Here is a 15,311-nt window from a genome sequence, read left to right as displayed (position 1 = left end):
AGTTGAGATGGGAAAATACAGTTGTTGCATTGCCGCAGCCCCTTTGCTGGATGCCTGGTATGGCCTCCATTCGATGACCCCGAGCCCGGAGGAACTCCTGGTGTTGAGCATACATAAGTGGCCCCGGGGGTCCCATCTGCCACATCCCTGGGTAGGGATAAGGGACAGGTCCATATGGCCCCCATCCCGATGTCGCTGAGCGGGATCTATGGGAACGATGGCCTCTCCGAGATCGCCTGGAGCAGGAAGACAAGGAGGATGACAACGATGAGGAGGAGGAAATCCCGGATCGGGACCTTCCTCGCGCTCCCCTGTGGCGACGGCTCTCACCTCTTCTGCTGCGCCTCGAGGGAGAGTGGGATCGGCGACGTCTCAAACGGCGGCTCCCTGCAGAAGCCCTCGGTATCGGGGCCGCCAGAGGAAGAGGCAATGGGGCGGCTCTCGATCCCTGCTGGAGCAGAGATGCCGGCTCCGTCTCACTCTCCTCCTCTGCGTCCGGCAGGGGAGCCCCGCCCTGGCGTAGGGTGAAAGCCCCGCCCCTGGGAGGAGTTCCTCATTGGGGGGAACACGGTCGCAGATGCGTCTCCAGGGTCCATCTCCCTCTGAAGCGATCCTGAAGCCGGGATCGGAGACAGGAGGGTCTGCGGCGACGGTGTTGGCCCCGCCTCCAGCGTCGGGCCCGAAGGCCGTGCCTGCGCCGGGGCTGGAGAAGCCTCCTCGCAATGTGGCTGCTCTCCCGACGGCGAGGCAGATGCGGGCTCGTGCTGCTGGCAGGGAGGAGGTAAGGCGGCTGGCGGGGAGATGGCATCTAACGGCCTTCCCGCCTTTTTGGTGGTGCCCTTTTCCAAGCTCCCAACGGAGCGGCCATTTTGTTCCTTCTTAGGCCTCTTCTTAGTCGGCCCACCCGCCTGAGGCGGTTTTGACCCAGCAAGGCCGTGGGGAGCCTGGAAGTCCCACAAGGCAGGCAGGCCACACAGAGATCATGGCCATCGTTGTCTGGTAAGACATTCGGGCAAGCGGAGCACTTCTTAAAGGAGGAAGTAGCCATATTGGATACCTAGTCAAGTCCGGGAGGCAGCCAGAGATAGTCAAAGTCCAATCCGTTGTCAGGGGTACAGATTACAGAAGTCCAATGTCCAGTCCAAGGTCAATATGCCAAAGTAGTCCAATTAGTAATATAACAATAATTGCTAAGGTTCTCTAGCTGTGCCTACTGTCTGGCGGAAAAAAGAGAACTAGTGGTAGGCTCCGCCCAGGAGCCTTATATACCCGAGAGGGGGAGGGCGGGGTCAGGAGGGGGCAGATTACTTTTTTGATTTCTAGAAGGTTCCGAAGCTGGGCCTGCGCAGGCGCAGGCATACCATAATGTGCGATTCACAGTAGACTACGACAGGAAACCTATAATATCTATTCGCATTTCTGCTTTCGATGGGCAGGTGAGCTGGGGCTAATGGCGAGTGATCATCCATGACCCGGGTTCAAACTGCTGACCTTCTGATCTGCAGGATTTTTCTGCAGCACAGTGGTTTAGCCTCCTGTGCTATGCCCGGTCCCAATAGTTCCCAAACTGAGACAGACAGACAGACAGAGGATCTTTTCTCATTAACATTACATATAATGAACACCTTCACACCTGGTACAATGTGAATAGAGAGTGTAGAGCACTGCATACTGGACGGCAGGAAAGTGAACAGCGATATCATTGTGTGCAACCATCAAGTTCTTGCTGAGCAATGCAAACACCGTTGGAGAAAGAGCCCACATCTGCCAAAACAAAGTAATTGCAAAAAAACCTTTATGGAAGTCATTTTCCTAGCAGTTCTACCTCATTTTAGCAAACTGTTATGACTTCTTATAACTGTAGCCTAATGACAAATACTAGACATAAATGACTAAGACACAAGTCATATGTGAAAGCATCTCTCACGGATAGAATTCAAAGTAAAAGAAAGGGACAAGAGATTAAAGGGGAAAATAAGGGTGAAAATACCTATTTTCTGCTCACAGTCATTCAACACTTAAAAAACAGTGGAATTACAGACAGGAAACAAATAGGGACAGCTAATACCTCCCAAAAAAGGATTTTCCCAGGCTTTAAAGCTGAAGGGCCATTCAATGCTAATCAAGGTGGTCTATTGCAACATTCACACTTGCCTCAAGCAGATAAAATAGTATTATTCCACAGATATATAAACCCCACTTGCCTAGTTTCCAACAGACCTCACAACCTCTGAGGATGCCTGTCATAGATGTGGGTAAAACATCAGGAGAGAATGCTTCTGGAATATGGCCAAACAGCTGGAAAATTCACAGCAACCCAGTGTTGTCGAAGCCATGAAAGCCTTCGACAACACAAAACTATATCTATTTGTTGGTTAAGTGGGATGCCCTATTACACATATTTGCCACTTCCATCAATGATACACCCATAGAGTATAGAAATGTTGCTCCTCTATACTCCACAGGAAATAAATATTTCAACTTTTTTCTGGTATCCAGCAAATTAAAACTGCCATTTTGTCCATGAATCTCAAATATTAATTATTATTTACTTCAGGCAACCAAACAGTTTACTAATAAACAAGACCAACCCAATTAGGCTTTCCATACTAAAGTTTGGAAATTATGAGCAGATGCCAAGATCTAAAAACACTATACATGTGAGCTCTAAAAGGAGGTACTCACTCCAATCAATGAGTTTTTTGCATTTCCAATAGTAGTCAGAGCACTAAGGTCAAATATAACCACAAATTTTGCATTAGACACTTCAAATACGTGGTTTTTGAAAGCATCATGCAAGATTTCAGAACACGCCTCTGGAAGCTGCAGGCTGCAAAGAAGACTGTTCAAGGCACAGGCCATTTCTCCGAGAATCAACTTGTAGGCTGTTTCCAAAACAAGGATGTTCTTTAAGCTCAACACGGCTTGATATATGCCATGCGCTGATGCAACAACCTTGAAAACAGAAAAGTCAATGACACTAACATAAAGATTGCAAAAGTCTGCACTTAGCACAGTTAACTCCCAATGTCATACTGCCAATTAAGAAAGCATACATTTGAAAGTTATTTAGATCAATATGGTATGGGAATTTTACTGCTCACCTCTTTTTTCTTGTGATAGCGGAGAACAAGCAACTTAGACTGAGGTACAAATAATTTCTCTATAAATTGCGATGGGAGCTTTGTATTTATCTGTTCAACAATCTAAACAAAAAGGCACATGTCAATATACATTCATTTAGCAAACATTTGGTTCAAAATTATTATCCTGAAAGAGTCTGACAATTGTCCTATAAAGCATCTATTAGTATACAGCTGCAACAGATGTGGGATTACTAGCATAGAATAAATTAGAAACATGTATATAGTGAACTAAAAAATAGTTTGACAGTAGATTTCTGGAATACTCATAGAATAGAGTCATAGAATCAAAGAGTTGGACGAGACCTCATGGGCCATCCAGTCCAACCCCCTGCCAAGAAGCAGGAATATTGCATTCTAGCTAACAGCTCTTACCAAAGCAATTTAATACTTCTAGGATATTAACATATGCCCCCTACCTATTTACTCTTAGTAATTCTTAGATTTCTGGAATATAGTCTAAGCTATTTCATAGAATCATAGAATCCTAGTTGGAAGAGACCTTGTGGGCCACCCAGTCCAACCCCTGCCAAGAAGCAGGAATATTGCATTCAAATCACCCCTGACAGATGGCCATCCAGCCTCTGTTTAGAAGCTTCCAAAGAAGGAGCCTCCACCACACTCCGAGGCAGAGTTCCACTACTGAACAGCTCTCAGAGTTAGGAAGTTTTTCCTCATGTTCAGATGGAATCTCCTTTCCTGTAATTTGAAGCCATTGTTTCATTGTGTCCTAGTCTCCAAGGCAGCGGAAAACAAGTTTGCTCCCTCCTCTCTATGACTTCCCCTCACATCTTGATACATGGCCCTCATCATGTCTCCTCACAGCTTTCTCTTCTGCAGGCTAAATGTTCCCAGTTCTTTAAGCCACTCATCATAGGGCTTGTTCTCCTGACCCTTGATCATTTTAGTCACCCTTCTCTGAACATCATCTATTTAATCTATCTTATTTTAAAATCTCTTATTTCAAAATAGAACCTAATATTTTCTCAGTTTCTAAAAATGAATACACAGAATGATATAGATAAATCCAGATATTATGAGAGTTATATGTACCAGCATCAATAAGTTCAACACCGAGATGATATAATCAGTACCACAAATCTGACAATTTTCCAGCTGTTCTAATCCATAGGTGATGACCATGTCACAGTGTATGGCCATACTGGGATCCAGGCTACTAAGGAGGACGCCCACACACTCATTGGCAGCGGTCAAGACAGCTTCAGAAAAGAAAACTTGGTTCGCCGCTGTCACACATCTCATGACCCTGTACAGAACCTGGAAAAAAAGGTGAAACAATCTCATTGAACCAAAACACTGGTGTGTTGTATCCCTTTCAACTCAGCACACAGAAGATTGGGTGACAGGCTGCGCTTTGGCACCATGAGATGCAGAGCCAACTTTAAGAAATGAGAATAAAAGTGGAGTTCACGACATGCGAGTGCAGAGAAGAGCAAACAACGGACCACCCATTATAATGCTGCCTGAGCCCTGACACATGCACAATGGAGGACCTTCTCACTACAACACTAGAGGCACTCCAAGTGGTCTGTTTCTGGTCAAATGACATTTAACATAATTGCAAGTTTTTAACTTTGTCTGTGTTTTTAAACATATTATAACAACTGTCAATTCGATTCTGACAAGGATAAATAAAAAACTCAGCCAAAAAATGACAAACCCTTCTGGCACCATTCTGATCACGTTACACCTATAAAAGTAGGCACCAAACTGTTAACAGCATACTTATGTATCCTAAGTGTGGCTTACAAGTGGACAGGTCTCTTTTCGGATGGATTCTTTTATTTCTTATACCAAATCTCCCCCTCCCAAGCAGCTTTCAACCACCAAGGTGGGTCATTAGTGGAAAGGGATTGGGAAGGCAATTTGGACAATGAAGACGTGGCTGATTTTGTCTCCAGGAAGAAAGAAGACAATGGATAGACTCCATCTGTGAGTGCTGTTTCATTTCTTCTGCCTTCTCAAGCAGAAATCTAACACCTTCTTTATTATAAAATTTCCTCGTTAAAATGGGTTTGAATGCTTTTAACCATTTTAATTACACTATTTAACATGATTTTTGTCCCTGGGTTATAAATGTCCTTTCCTAATTGGTTCTATCATAAAAACATGAAAAAAATTATGAAACTGCAAAACTCTGTCTTTGCAGCCTGCAACACATTTTGCTATAGTCTTTCAACAAAGATCTCAGAGACTCAAACAATTCAGCAGAGTTTGTGGCAGCCACAAAACCAAGTTTCTGGGGTAGAAAACCTCCTTTTAAAGTAAGGACCACAGAATTAAACAGGAAATAACACTTTCAAAGCAGGGAAAGAACATTTTTCAAAGGTTGTTATTTATTTATTTTAAAATAGTACTACATTTAATTCTGTTTAAATGTTTATAGTCTTGGTTTAAATGATATATTGTACTATTTTGACTTATGTTTTCTACTTTGAAAAAGTGATACGTAATAATAATAATAAGTAGCAATGAGATATTTTCAAGACTTGACCAACAAACTGGGCAAAGAGTGTGAGCCACACGGAACTGCACAGGCAGAATGACATTTGCTTGATGCAGGATCTTGGCAAGTAATAACATTCTTTAAATGTTCATTGTGTATTGAACACACAGAATAGTTTGAAAGAATAAAAAAACTCAAGGCAAAATGTAATCAGAGTCAGGAACAATGACATTTCCCACCCATTTTAAACAGAAAATTTAAATATGTATGTATCTTGGGAGATAATTCCAATACAGTTCAGACCCCAACACTGATAAAAGTGAGATTTCCTTCCCCTCTTTGTCAGCTTCCGTAATGTGGGAGTATTTCTCACCATTCTAAGAACAAGCTTTTATGGCATATGAAGGGATTTCTAGATAAACTGCCAATTCTGACAGAAGGAACAGGACCAATTAGACATATATCACTGGATCCCTGCTAAAATTAATGGGATTATAAATACTAGATGCAGTATGTTCCATAGAAGAAATACATTTTTCTTCTTATACTGAAGAAACCAAGAACAGCAATTTTTAAATCTGACATGACATTCAATTATTGTGATTTCACATGTCACACAGTCTACTGAAGGTTATTCTGCGAGTGCTTTTGACAGAAAGGTTTTTACTACATCATGAAAGGATATCTAAAAAGAGGGTATATTTAGGATCGTGGGACTTGAAATGTAGACTCTATAATATAGATAAAATTCACTTTGAAGGGCCCCTGGGAAGCATTCAAATTATGTTCTCATTCATACAGAGTAGTGTGGTTAGAGGCCAAATATGAGAAATACAGTCTACTCCCTCAAGGGCATCAGGGAGTGACATGCAATGCTTTTGCACCAAAAGGAATATTTTGGTGCTAAAATCCAAAGAGATTGGCACTAATCCTTAAGAACAGTTGAAAGTAAACACTAATTACAATATTTATTGAAGAAAGGAAACACTGCATTTGTAATTTCAGGGATTAACTAATCTTTTCTCTTTAAAAGAAACTAACTCTTAAATGAAGAAGAATGACCACCCAATCCTGGTTTAAATAACACGTAGTAATAATACAACACATGTACTGCTGTGAATTAAAGTATAAGTTCATTATAATGACATGTTGACATTCACTCCCATTAATGTACCAATCAAAATCACAAATACTGTTATCTTCCTACAGGAAACACATCAGAATAAACCCGATTCAAACGAGCTAAAATCGAGTTGGATACGGAATTATGAAAAATCCTTTGGGTCATCAAAATCAAGAGGGGTAGCTATAGTAATTGCTAAGAAATGTAATTTTGTCATAAACAAGGTATTGAAAGATGAGGAGGGCAGACACATAATAATGTATGGCGAAATAGGGGAAGATAAATATGTATTAGTAAATGTATATGCACCAAATGTAAAACAGCAAGAATTTTATGAAAAGGTGTTAGAACAAATAGAGAACTATCACCAACAAAATGTAATATTTGGAGGAGACTGTAATTGTTATATGGATCCAAAAAGGGATAAAACTACGCTAACATCAAAAATTAGAAATATTGAAACAACGGATTTAACCAGAGTAATGAATAAATGGCAATTAAAGGATGTGTGGAGATTGGTAAAGGGAAATGAAAATAGATATACATTTTATTCAGCCGTGCATAAGGTGTATACAAGAATTGATTATATTTTTGTTTCTAAAAATATGGTAAATAAAGTGTTAAATGCAGATATTGGAACAATAAAGATTTCGGACCATGCTCTGGCATCAATTGAGATCGTTTTGAAATGTGACTATGATAAAATGAGGAGGTGGAGATTAAATACAAAAATTTTGAATCATAAAGAGATAGTGGATAGAGTGAAAGCAGAATGGCAAGGAACTTGGGGTTTTAATGAGAAGGAGGTAACAAAAGGAGTGCTATGGGATACTATGAAAGTGGTGGCGAGAGGGTTATGTATAAAAGAGACAATTAATCTCAAAAAAAGGCAAGAAGAAAAGAAAAGGAATCTAGAAAAAGAAATTGAAGAGATAGAAAATGCATATGTAACAAAGAGAGATACACAAACTTATGCAAGGCTGAGAGCAAAAAAAGAGGAACTGGATAAAATGGAAATAGATGAAGTACAAGAAAATTTAATATATTTAAGAAGGGAATATTTCGAATTTAGTGATAGGAATTCCAAGATGATAGCTAAATCCACACAAAAAAAGAAAATGGAAGGAATGATAAATACGATAAAAGATAAAACAGGTAAATTATGCAGATCTATGAAAGAGAAATTGAAGGTATTTGAAGAATTTTATAATGATTTATACCAAACAAAAGCTAGCTCTATAGAAGCAATTAGGAAATATGTGGAGGAAAATTGGGAGAGTAAATTGGAGGAGAAAGATAAAGAGCTACTGGAACAACCTATTAAGAGGACGGAAATAGAGGAAGTTATACAGAGTTTAAAAGTTGGGAAAGCCCCAGGTTTGGATGGCTTAGGAACTGAATACTATAAAAGCTTTAGAGAAGTTTTGACTCCAAAATTATTAGAATTATATAATGGAATAATGAAGGGAGATAAAATGCCAGAATCATGAAGGAGATCATTAATAATATTAATACCTAAATAGGATAAAGATTTAACAGATCCGGGGTCATATAGACCTATATCGTTAGTTAATCAGGATGCAAAGATTTTATCCGCTATAATAGCCAATAGAATGAGTAAATGCATGTGTAAGTATATAAAAAAAGATCAATGTGGATATGTAAAAGGTAGACAAATGTCAAATTTGATAGGGAGAGTACTAAATAAAATGTGTTTGGCTAAAGAGGGATATTATCATTAGATATTTTCAAAGCGTTTGATTGTGTGGAATGGGAGACAGTAAGGGAAATAATGAATAAATTTGGAATGGGAAATAGAATAAAAGGAATTTTAGAACAATATTACTCAAGAAACTCAGCAGTGGTAACTATAAATGATGGAGTGACAAACGAAATAAACGTGACGAGGAACAAGGCAAGGTTGCCCTTTGTCGCCAATTTTATTTGCCATGGTGATAGAATTGTTTGCAAATACCATTAGGAAAGGTAAGAGTCTAGAAGGGTTAGGAAAAAAGGAGAAACAGAAGGTGAGTCTATTTGCTGACGACACATTGCTATTTATAGAAAATATAGTAGAGAAAATGGATAAAATAAAGGATCATTTGGACATATTTGGGAAAACAACAGGTTTACAAGTTAATTGGAATAAGTCAGAAATGATGTTACTCAATTACATAAAGAAAGAAGAAAAAGAATATATAGAACAGAGTAAAATGGGAATAAGAATTAAGAATAAATTAAAATACCTGGGAGTAATAATAACAAAGGATTTAAAAGAAATGGAAGAGGTAAACGTAGTAACATTGAGGAAAACGGTTCAGAAAACGATAATAGATTATGAAGATATACGATTATCTTGGTTTGGAAGAATAGCATTAGTAAAAATCAAAATACTTCCAAAGATAAATTTCATATTTAGGATGCTGCCACTTCAAATTACAGAAGACGAAATAAATAGATGGCAACAAATGATAAATAAGTACTGCAATGGTAATAAAGGAAATAGATTAAATAAACAGTTATGGTATAAATCGCAAAAAGAGAGAGGATTAGCAGTACCCAATATTAAAAAATATTATGAGGCGAGCAGATTAAAAATGGTGATAGAAGGAATGGTTAAAAAAGAGGGAACAGATTGGCTTAGTAAAGACTCAGAAGAAGTGGAAGAAGAAATTTGGAATATATTTTTGTTAATATCGGAGGGGTCAAGTATAAATAACCCCAATTGTAATGGAAAAGAAGTTTCCAAATAACCTAAAAAAAGTAATGTTAAGGGGAAAAAAATCTGGACAAGATTGGGGATTGGATAAAGGTAGGAATGAAGAAGGAAGTGATTATGAAAGAGTTTAAAGAAAAATTTGACATGGTTCCATTGTATACAATTAGAACAATGTATTGTCGAAGGCTTTCATGGCTGGAATCACTAGGTTCTTGTGGGTTTTTTCGGGCTATAGCGCCATTTTCTAGAGGCATTTCTCCTGACGTTTCGCCTGCATCTATGGCAAGCATCCTCAGAGGTAGTGAGGTCTGTTGGAATTAGGACAATGGGTTTATATATCTGTGGAATGGCTGGGGTGGGGCAAGGAGCTCTTCCCTGCTGCAGTTAGGTGTGAATGTTACAGCTGATCACCTTCATTAGCATTTGAAGGCCTGCCTGAGCCTGGGAAAATCTCTTGCTGGGAGGTGTTAATCTGTGCCTAGTTGTTTCCTCTCTGTTGTTTTGCTGTTGTAATTTTAGAGTTTTTTAATACTGGTAGCCAGATTTTGTTCATTTTCATGGTCTCTTCCTTTCTGTTGAAATTGTCCCCATGCTTGTGGATTTCAATGGCTTCTCTGTGTAGTCTGACATGGTGGTTGTTGGTGTGGTCCACTATTTCTGTGTTCTCAAATAATATGCTGTGTCCAGGCTGGTTCATCAGGTGCTCTGCTATGGCTGACTTCTCTGGTTGAAGTAGTCTGCAGTGCCTTTCATGTTCCTTGATGCGTATCTGGGCGCTGCGTTTGGTGGTCCCTATGTAGACTTGTCCACAGCTGCATGGTATACGGTAGACTCCTGCAGAGGTGAGAGGATCCCTCTTGTCCTTTGCTGAACGTAGCATTTGTTGGATTTTCTTGGTGGGTTTGTAGATTGTTTGTATGTTGTGTTTCCTCATCAGCTTCCCTATGCGGTCAGTGGTTCCCTTGATGTATGGCAGGAACACTTTTCCTCTGGGTGGATCTTCATCTTTACTCTCGTGGTTTGTTCTTGGTCTTGCAGCTCTTCTGATGTCTGAGGTGGAGTATCCATTGGCCTGGAGAGCCCAGTTGAGGTGGTTCAGTTCATCTTGGAGGAGGTGGGGTTCGCAGATTCTTTTTGCATGGTCTGCCAAGGCTTTAATGGTGCTTCTTTTTTGACTTGGGTGATGGTTGGAGTTTTTATGTAGATATCTATCTGTGCCTGTGAGTTTTCTGTAGACGGTGTGACCCAATTGTTGATCTTCTTCACCATTTGGAGCCATGGAGAAGAAGAACTCAACAGGTTTCGGGACCATCCTAGTTATCCGCAAACCAGAGCAACAATTTCTGGGTTTTCTGTAGACGGTGTGACCCAATTGTTGATCTGGTTTGCGGATGACTAGGACATCTAGAAAAGGCAGTCTTCCTTCATTTTCTTTTTCCATGGTGAACTGGATGTTTGGGTGGATGCTGTTCAGATGGTCCAGGAACCTGTTGAGTTCTTCTTCTCCATGGCTCCAAATGGTGAAGGTGTCATCCACATATCTGAACCATATTGTGGGCTTTTTGGTTGCTGTCTCCAGGGCTTGTTTTTCAAAGTGTTCCATGTAGAAGTTAGCTATGACCGGGCTGAGAGGGCTCCCCATAGCTACTCCATCTTTCTGTTTGTAGAATTTGGGACCACCAAACGCAGCGCCCAGACACGCATCAAGGAACATGAAAGGCACTGCAGACTACTTCAACCAGAGAAGTCAGCCATAGCAGAGCACCTGATGAACCAGCCTGGACACAGCATATTATTTGAGAACACAAAAATGCTGGACCACACCAACAACCACCATGTCAGACTACACAGAGAAGCCATTGAAATCCACAAGCATGGGGACAATTTCAACAGAAAGGAAGAGACCATGAAAATGAACAAAATCTGGCTACCATTATTAAAAAACTCTAAAATTACAACAGCAAAACAACAGAGAGGAAACAACCAGGCACAGATTAACACCTCCCAGAAAGAGATTTTCCCAGGCTCAGGCAGGCCTTCAAATGCTAATGAAGATGATCAGCTGTAACATTCACACCTAACTGCAGCAGGGAAGAGCTCCTTGCCCCATCCCAGCCATTCCACAGATATAAAAACCCATTGTCCTAATTCCACAGACCTCACTACCTCTGAGGATGCTTGCCATAGATGCAGGCGAAACGTCAGGAGAAATGCCTCTAGAACATGGCTCTATAGCCCGAAAAAACCCACAAGAACCTAGTAATTAGAACAATAGTTTAAAAATTGGGAAAAAATAATAAAAATGGAAGCAAACTTAATCAATTTGAGCAAATAATACAGAATGGAAGGGCTGTAGAAGAGCATGAAAATTTGAGAGGAACAATTAGTAAAATATATAAGATAATAATTGAAATGAAGGAAGGCAACACAAAAAATAATACCCTCAAAGTGGTTTGGGAAGAAGATTTAGGGATAAAAATAAACGAAACAGAGTGGCAACAATTATGGAGACAAAGACATTTAAAAAATCTATCAATACGAGTTAAAGAAAATTATCATAAGCTAATATGGAAGTGGTACCTGACACCAGTAAGAATAGCATATATAAATAAAAATAACTCAAAAATTGCTGGAGAGGGTGTCAGGAACCAGGAACATATATACATATGTGGTGGCAATGCAAATATGTAAATAATTTTTGGGAGAAAGTATTTAGAGAAATAGGGGTTATAATGAATATGAAAATTGAGAAAAGTCCTAGCATAGCTTTATTATCATTATATAATAATAAACAATTGAAAAAGGAGGATAAAGAAGCGATAACAAACCTATTAACAATAGTAAGATTGCTCATAGCAAGGAACTGGAAAAAAGAAATAAATATACAAATGGAGGAGTGGTACAAGGAAGCATGGAAATTGGCAATAAACGATAAGCTTACATGTATTTTAAAGGTTAAAAAAAGTATATGGAAACAAAGTGATTTTGATGTTGTATGGGGTAAATTTGTTGTACATGGTTTAAAAAACAAAGAAGGAAGGTTACCGTCACAAGAAGAAATGAGATTTTGGACGGATGATATGTAAAAGCTGTGGCTTGAGACGGGGGGAGGGGAGCACAGTGGTGGGGGAAAAAAAGGGGGGGGATGTTCAAGTAGAATAATAAGACTAATATTAAAGAGTGTGTTGAATAATATGTAATTGGTATAAACAAATGTATGACAAATGTAATAACTATGATAAAACAATAAAAAATACTTAAAAAGAAAAAACCCCCACAAATACTATAAAACAAAAGAGGCGGCTCACATCAGTTACATAGGCTTCAGTGATGGGTGGTCCTCGAATGGGACTGAATCGCTCCCCGATGCTCCTCACCACAGTACTGAAAACACGAAGCAGTGCGGCTAATTTGGGCAGAGAAACAGAAGGAGGAGGGATGTCTTCATCGACCAATTCTCCAGATGCCACATGGCCAAGGTCCTACATGGAGAAACATAGCAATATGCAAGGAATCCAGATTAGCAACTCCGCAATGTGTCTGCGTATAAATCACATCTCTACACCACCACAACCTATAAAACTCAGTCTTCAGAAGTGTTCAAATTCTTTTCAGGAATACTAGGATACGTCAGTGTGATAGGGACAACAATGTTATGAACACAGAACTTTTCAACTGCTTTAGTACACTTATATTTTGTTTCATTTTTTCTTGTTTTAATAAATTGTCCTGGATGTTTTGCAGTATTACAGTATAATCTTTTAGATACAGAAAAAGAAACAGAATTATACTTAAACTTAATGAGATATTAAACAAAGATAATAAAAAGAGCATTCCCATTTCTCTCAAATGAGCCATGAAACAAAATTTCAGACAAAAATAATATCAGATAGTAAACTTTGTTGCATCCATTTCTTTAAATAAAATCTAAATGACAAAAGCAGATAGGAATCCTGCATTTATATAAATAATAGAAGTGAAAATATGTATGTGTGAATGTTGCTGGGGTATCCACTTTCACAGAAAGGCTCTCACTTCCACAAACAGCTATGATCCCCACCTATGAGGAGCCACTAAATGCCCTCCCTCCAATAACACTGCAGGTTATAGCGAGTGCGTGTACAACCCTTGCCAGTGTCCTCCACAAACACCATACTGACCACCACCTAAGTGAAGGCTTTCATACGAAGACAATTCCATCCTAGATTTTATGTGTTTCCTCCACCATAGACATCCCAGTGTTTCTTACTCTCTCCATTGGTGTGGAATTTGCTTGACCCCACCCACTGCCACCCTTTCCTATTCTTTTCTATGGCACACAGCAGACAGAGGAATTTATCAGCAACTGAACATACAAGAGAGATTTGGAGATAATTCACCATGATTTATAGGTGTTGTAGGTACTGGGATGTATAGTTCCCCTGTAATCTAAGAGCACTCTGAACTCTACCCATGATGGACCTGGAACTAACTTGGCACACAAAACATACTGGAGGTCTTTGAGGTTATTTATAGGAGTTGTAGTTCACCTATATCCAGAGCACACTATGAACTCAAACAATGATGGATCTGGACCAAACTTAACATGCACGCCTGATATGCTCAAATTTGAATACTGGTGTGTTTTGAGGGGACTTGGCCTGGACATTTGTTGTAGGTACTAAGATTGATAGTTCACCTAGAATCAATCAGCACTCTGAACTCCACCAAAGATGGGATTGGACCAAACTTGGTACACAAAGACTCCATGACCAACAAAAACTACTGGAGGTCTTTGGGGTAAATTCACCTTGATTTGGGGGAGTTGTAGTTCACCTACATCCAGAGAGCACTGTGAACCCAAACACTGATGGATCTGGACCAAACTTGGCACACATACTTGATATGCCGAAATTTGATTACTGGAGGGGTTTGGAGGGAACTGAACCTTCCTTTCTGGGAGTTGTAGTTCACCCCTAACCAAAGAAACAGTGACCTCCACAGATGATAGATCTGGACCAAACTTGGCACACAGAACCCCCATGACTAACTCAACCTACTGAACCCCACTGATGATGCATCTAGAGCAAACTTGTCCAACATAACAATCTTTAAGTACCGATGGAGTTTTTTTGGGTTAAACTGGCATGTCAGCTGTAGTTCACTCACAACCTTATGCATTTTGTACAATTAGAAACTGGCTTTTTCAAATAACCCAGGCAATACTGGGTTCCCAAGGTAGTTTCTTTTAATAAAATCTAAATGTCAAAAGCAGATAGGAATCCTGCATTTATAAATAAAATAGAACAGCACAAAAGTAGTTTATGTGACAGTAATGTGAACTCGCTCTTATGTTCCCAAAATTCTAGTTCTACACAGTGTTATGCAGATTAAATACACAAAACAATTTATTCTCCATTCTAAAAGAGAATCGCCCACAACCCAACTTTTTAATTTTTTTTCAAAATAATATTTTCTCTGAGTTTTTACACATTTATTATTAGTTAGGTCTTCAAAGAGAAGACATCTTAGCAGATGTAGTAAAGAAGGACTTGTATAACTGGGAGGTGACATGGGGAATGTTACTTTAATGTGCAACAATATAGGCCTCAGTGTCAAAATTCACTACCCTCTCCAACTACACTGCATATCACATAATTTATATAGAAAAGAAAAACTATCATAGTAATTTCAGAACATTTATTACCTCAGCATAAGCTTCCATATCCTCTAGAAACTGACCCAGAAGTGTAGTAGAAAATGCAAGGTCAGCCACCCAAAATGGTTCCAGGCTCTGTAACCAACCTGCAAAAATGCCAGAACAAACATTAAGACCAAAGGGTTATTTCATTTCCTTAGTTGACAAAAATATTGTGAACA

General features: G+C 39.4%; 1 protein-coding gene across 5 annotated transcripts in view; it reads right to left on the bottom strand.

Annotated features, from left to right (window-relative positions):
- The window catches only part of LOC137095101 (serine/threonine-protein kinase SMG1-like), a 181,801-nt gene that overhangs the window by 134,153 nt on the left and 32,337 nt on the right, over positions 1–15,311 (bottom strand). For all 5 annotated transcript variants that reach the window (XR_010908790.1, XM_067461347.1, XM_067461346.1 and 2 more), the window contains 6 exons: positions 15,139–15,236; positions 12,761–12,934; positions 4,197–4,421; positions 3,105–3,206; positions 2,686–2,955; positions 1,634–1,764 (listed from right to left, as the gene is read on the bottom strand). Coding sequence is in view for 4 of the 5 variants with exons in the window: in XM_067461347.1 (XP_067317448.1) it covers positions 1,634–1,764; positions 2,686–2,955; positions 3,105–3,206; positions 4,197–4,421; positions 12,761–12,934; positions 15,139–15,236 (1,000 nt within the window). In the remaining variant the exon portion in view is untranslated. The remainder of the gene's footprint in view (positions 1–1,633; positions 1,765–2,685; positions 2,956–3,104; positions 3,207–4,196; positions 4,422–12,760; positions 12,935–15,138; positions 15,237–15,311) is intronic.

The sequence above is a fragment of the Anolis sagrei genome, chromosome Y (genome assembly GCF_037176765.1).
Source record: "Anolis sagrei isolate rAnoSag1 chromosome Y, rAnoSag1.mat, whole genome shotgun sequence".
Taxonomy (NCBI): domain Eukaryota; kingdom Metazoa; phylum Chordata; class Lepidosauria; order Squamata; family Dactyloidae; genus Anolis; species Anolis sagrei.
This window is presented reverse-complemented; position numbering and strand designations above follow the sequence as displayed.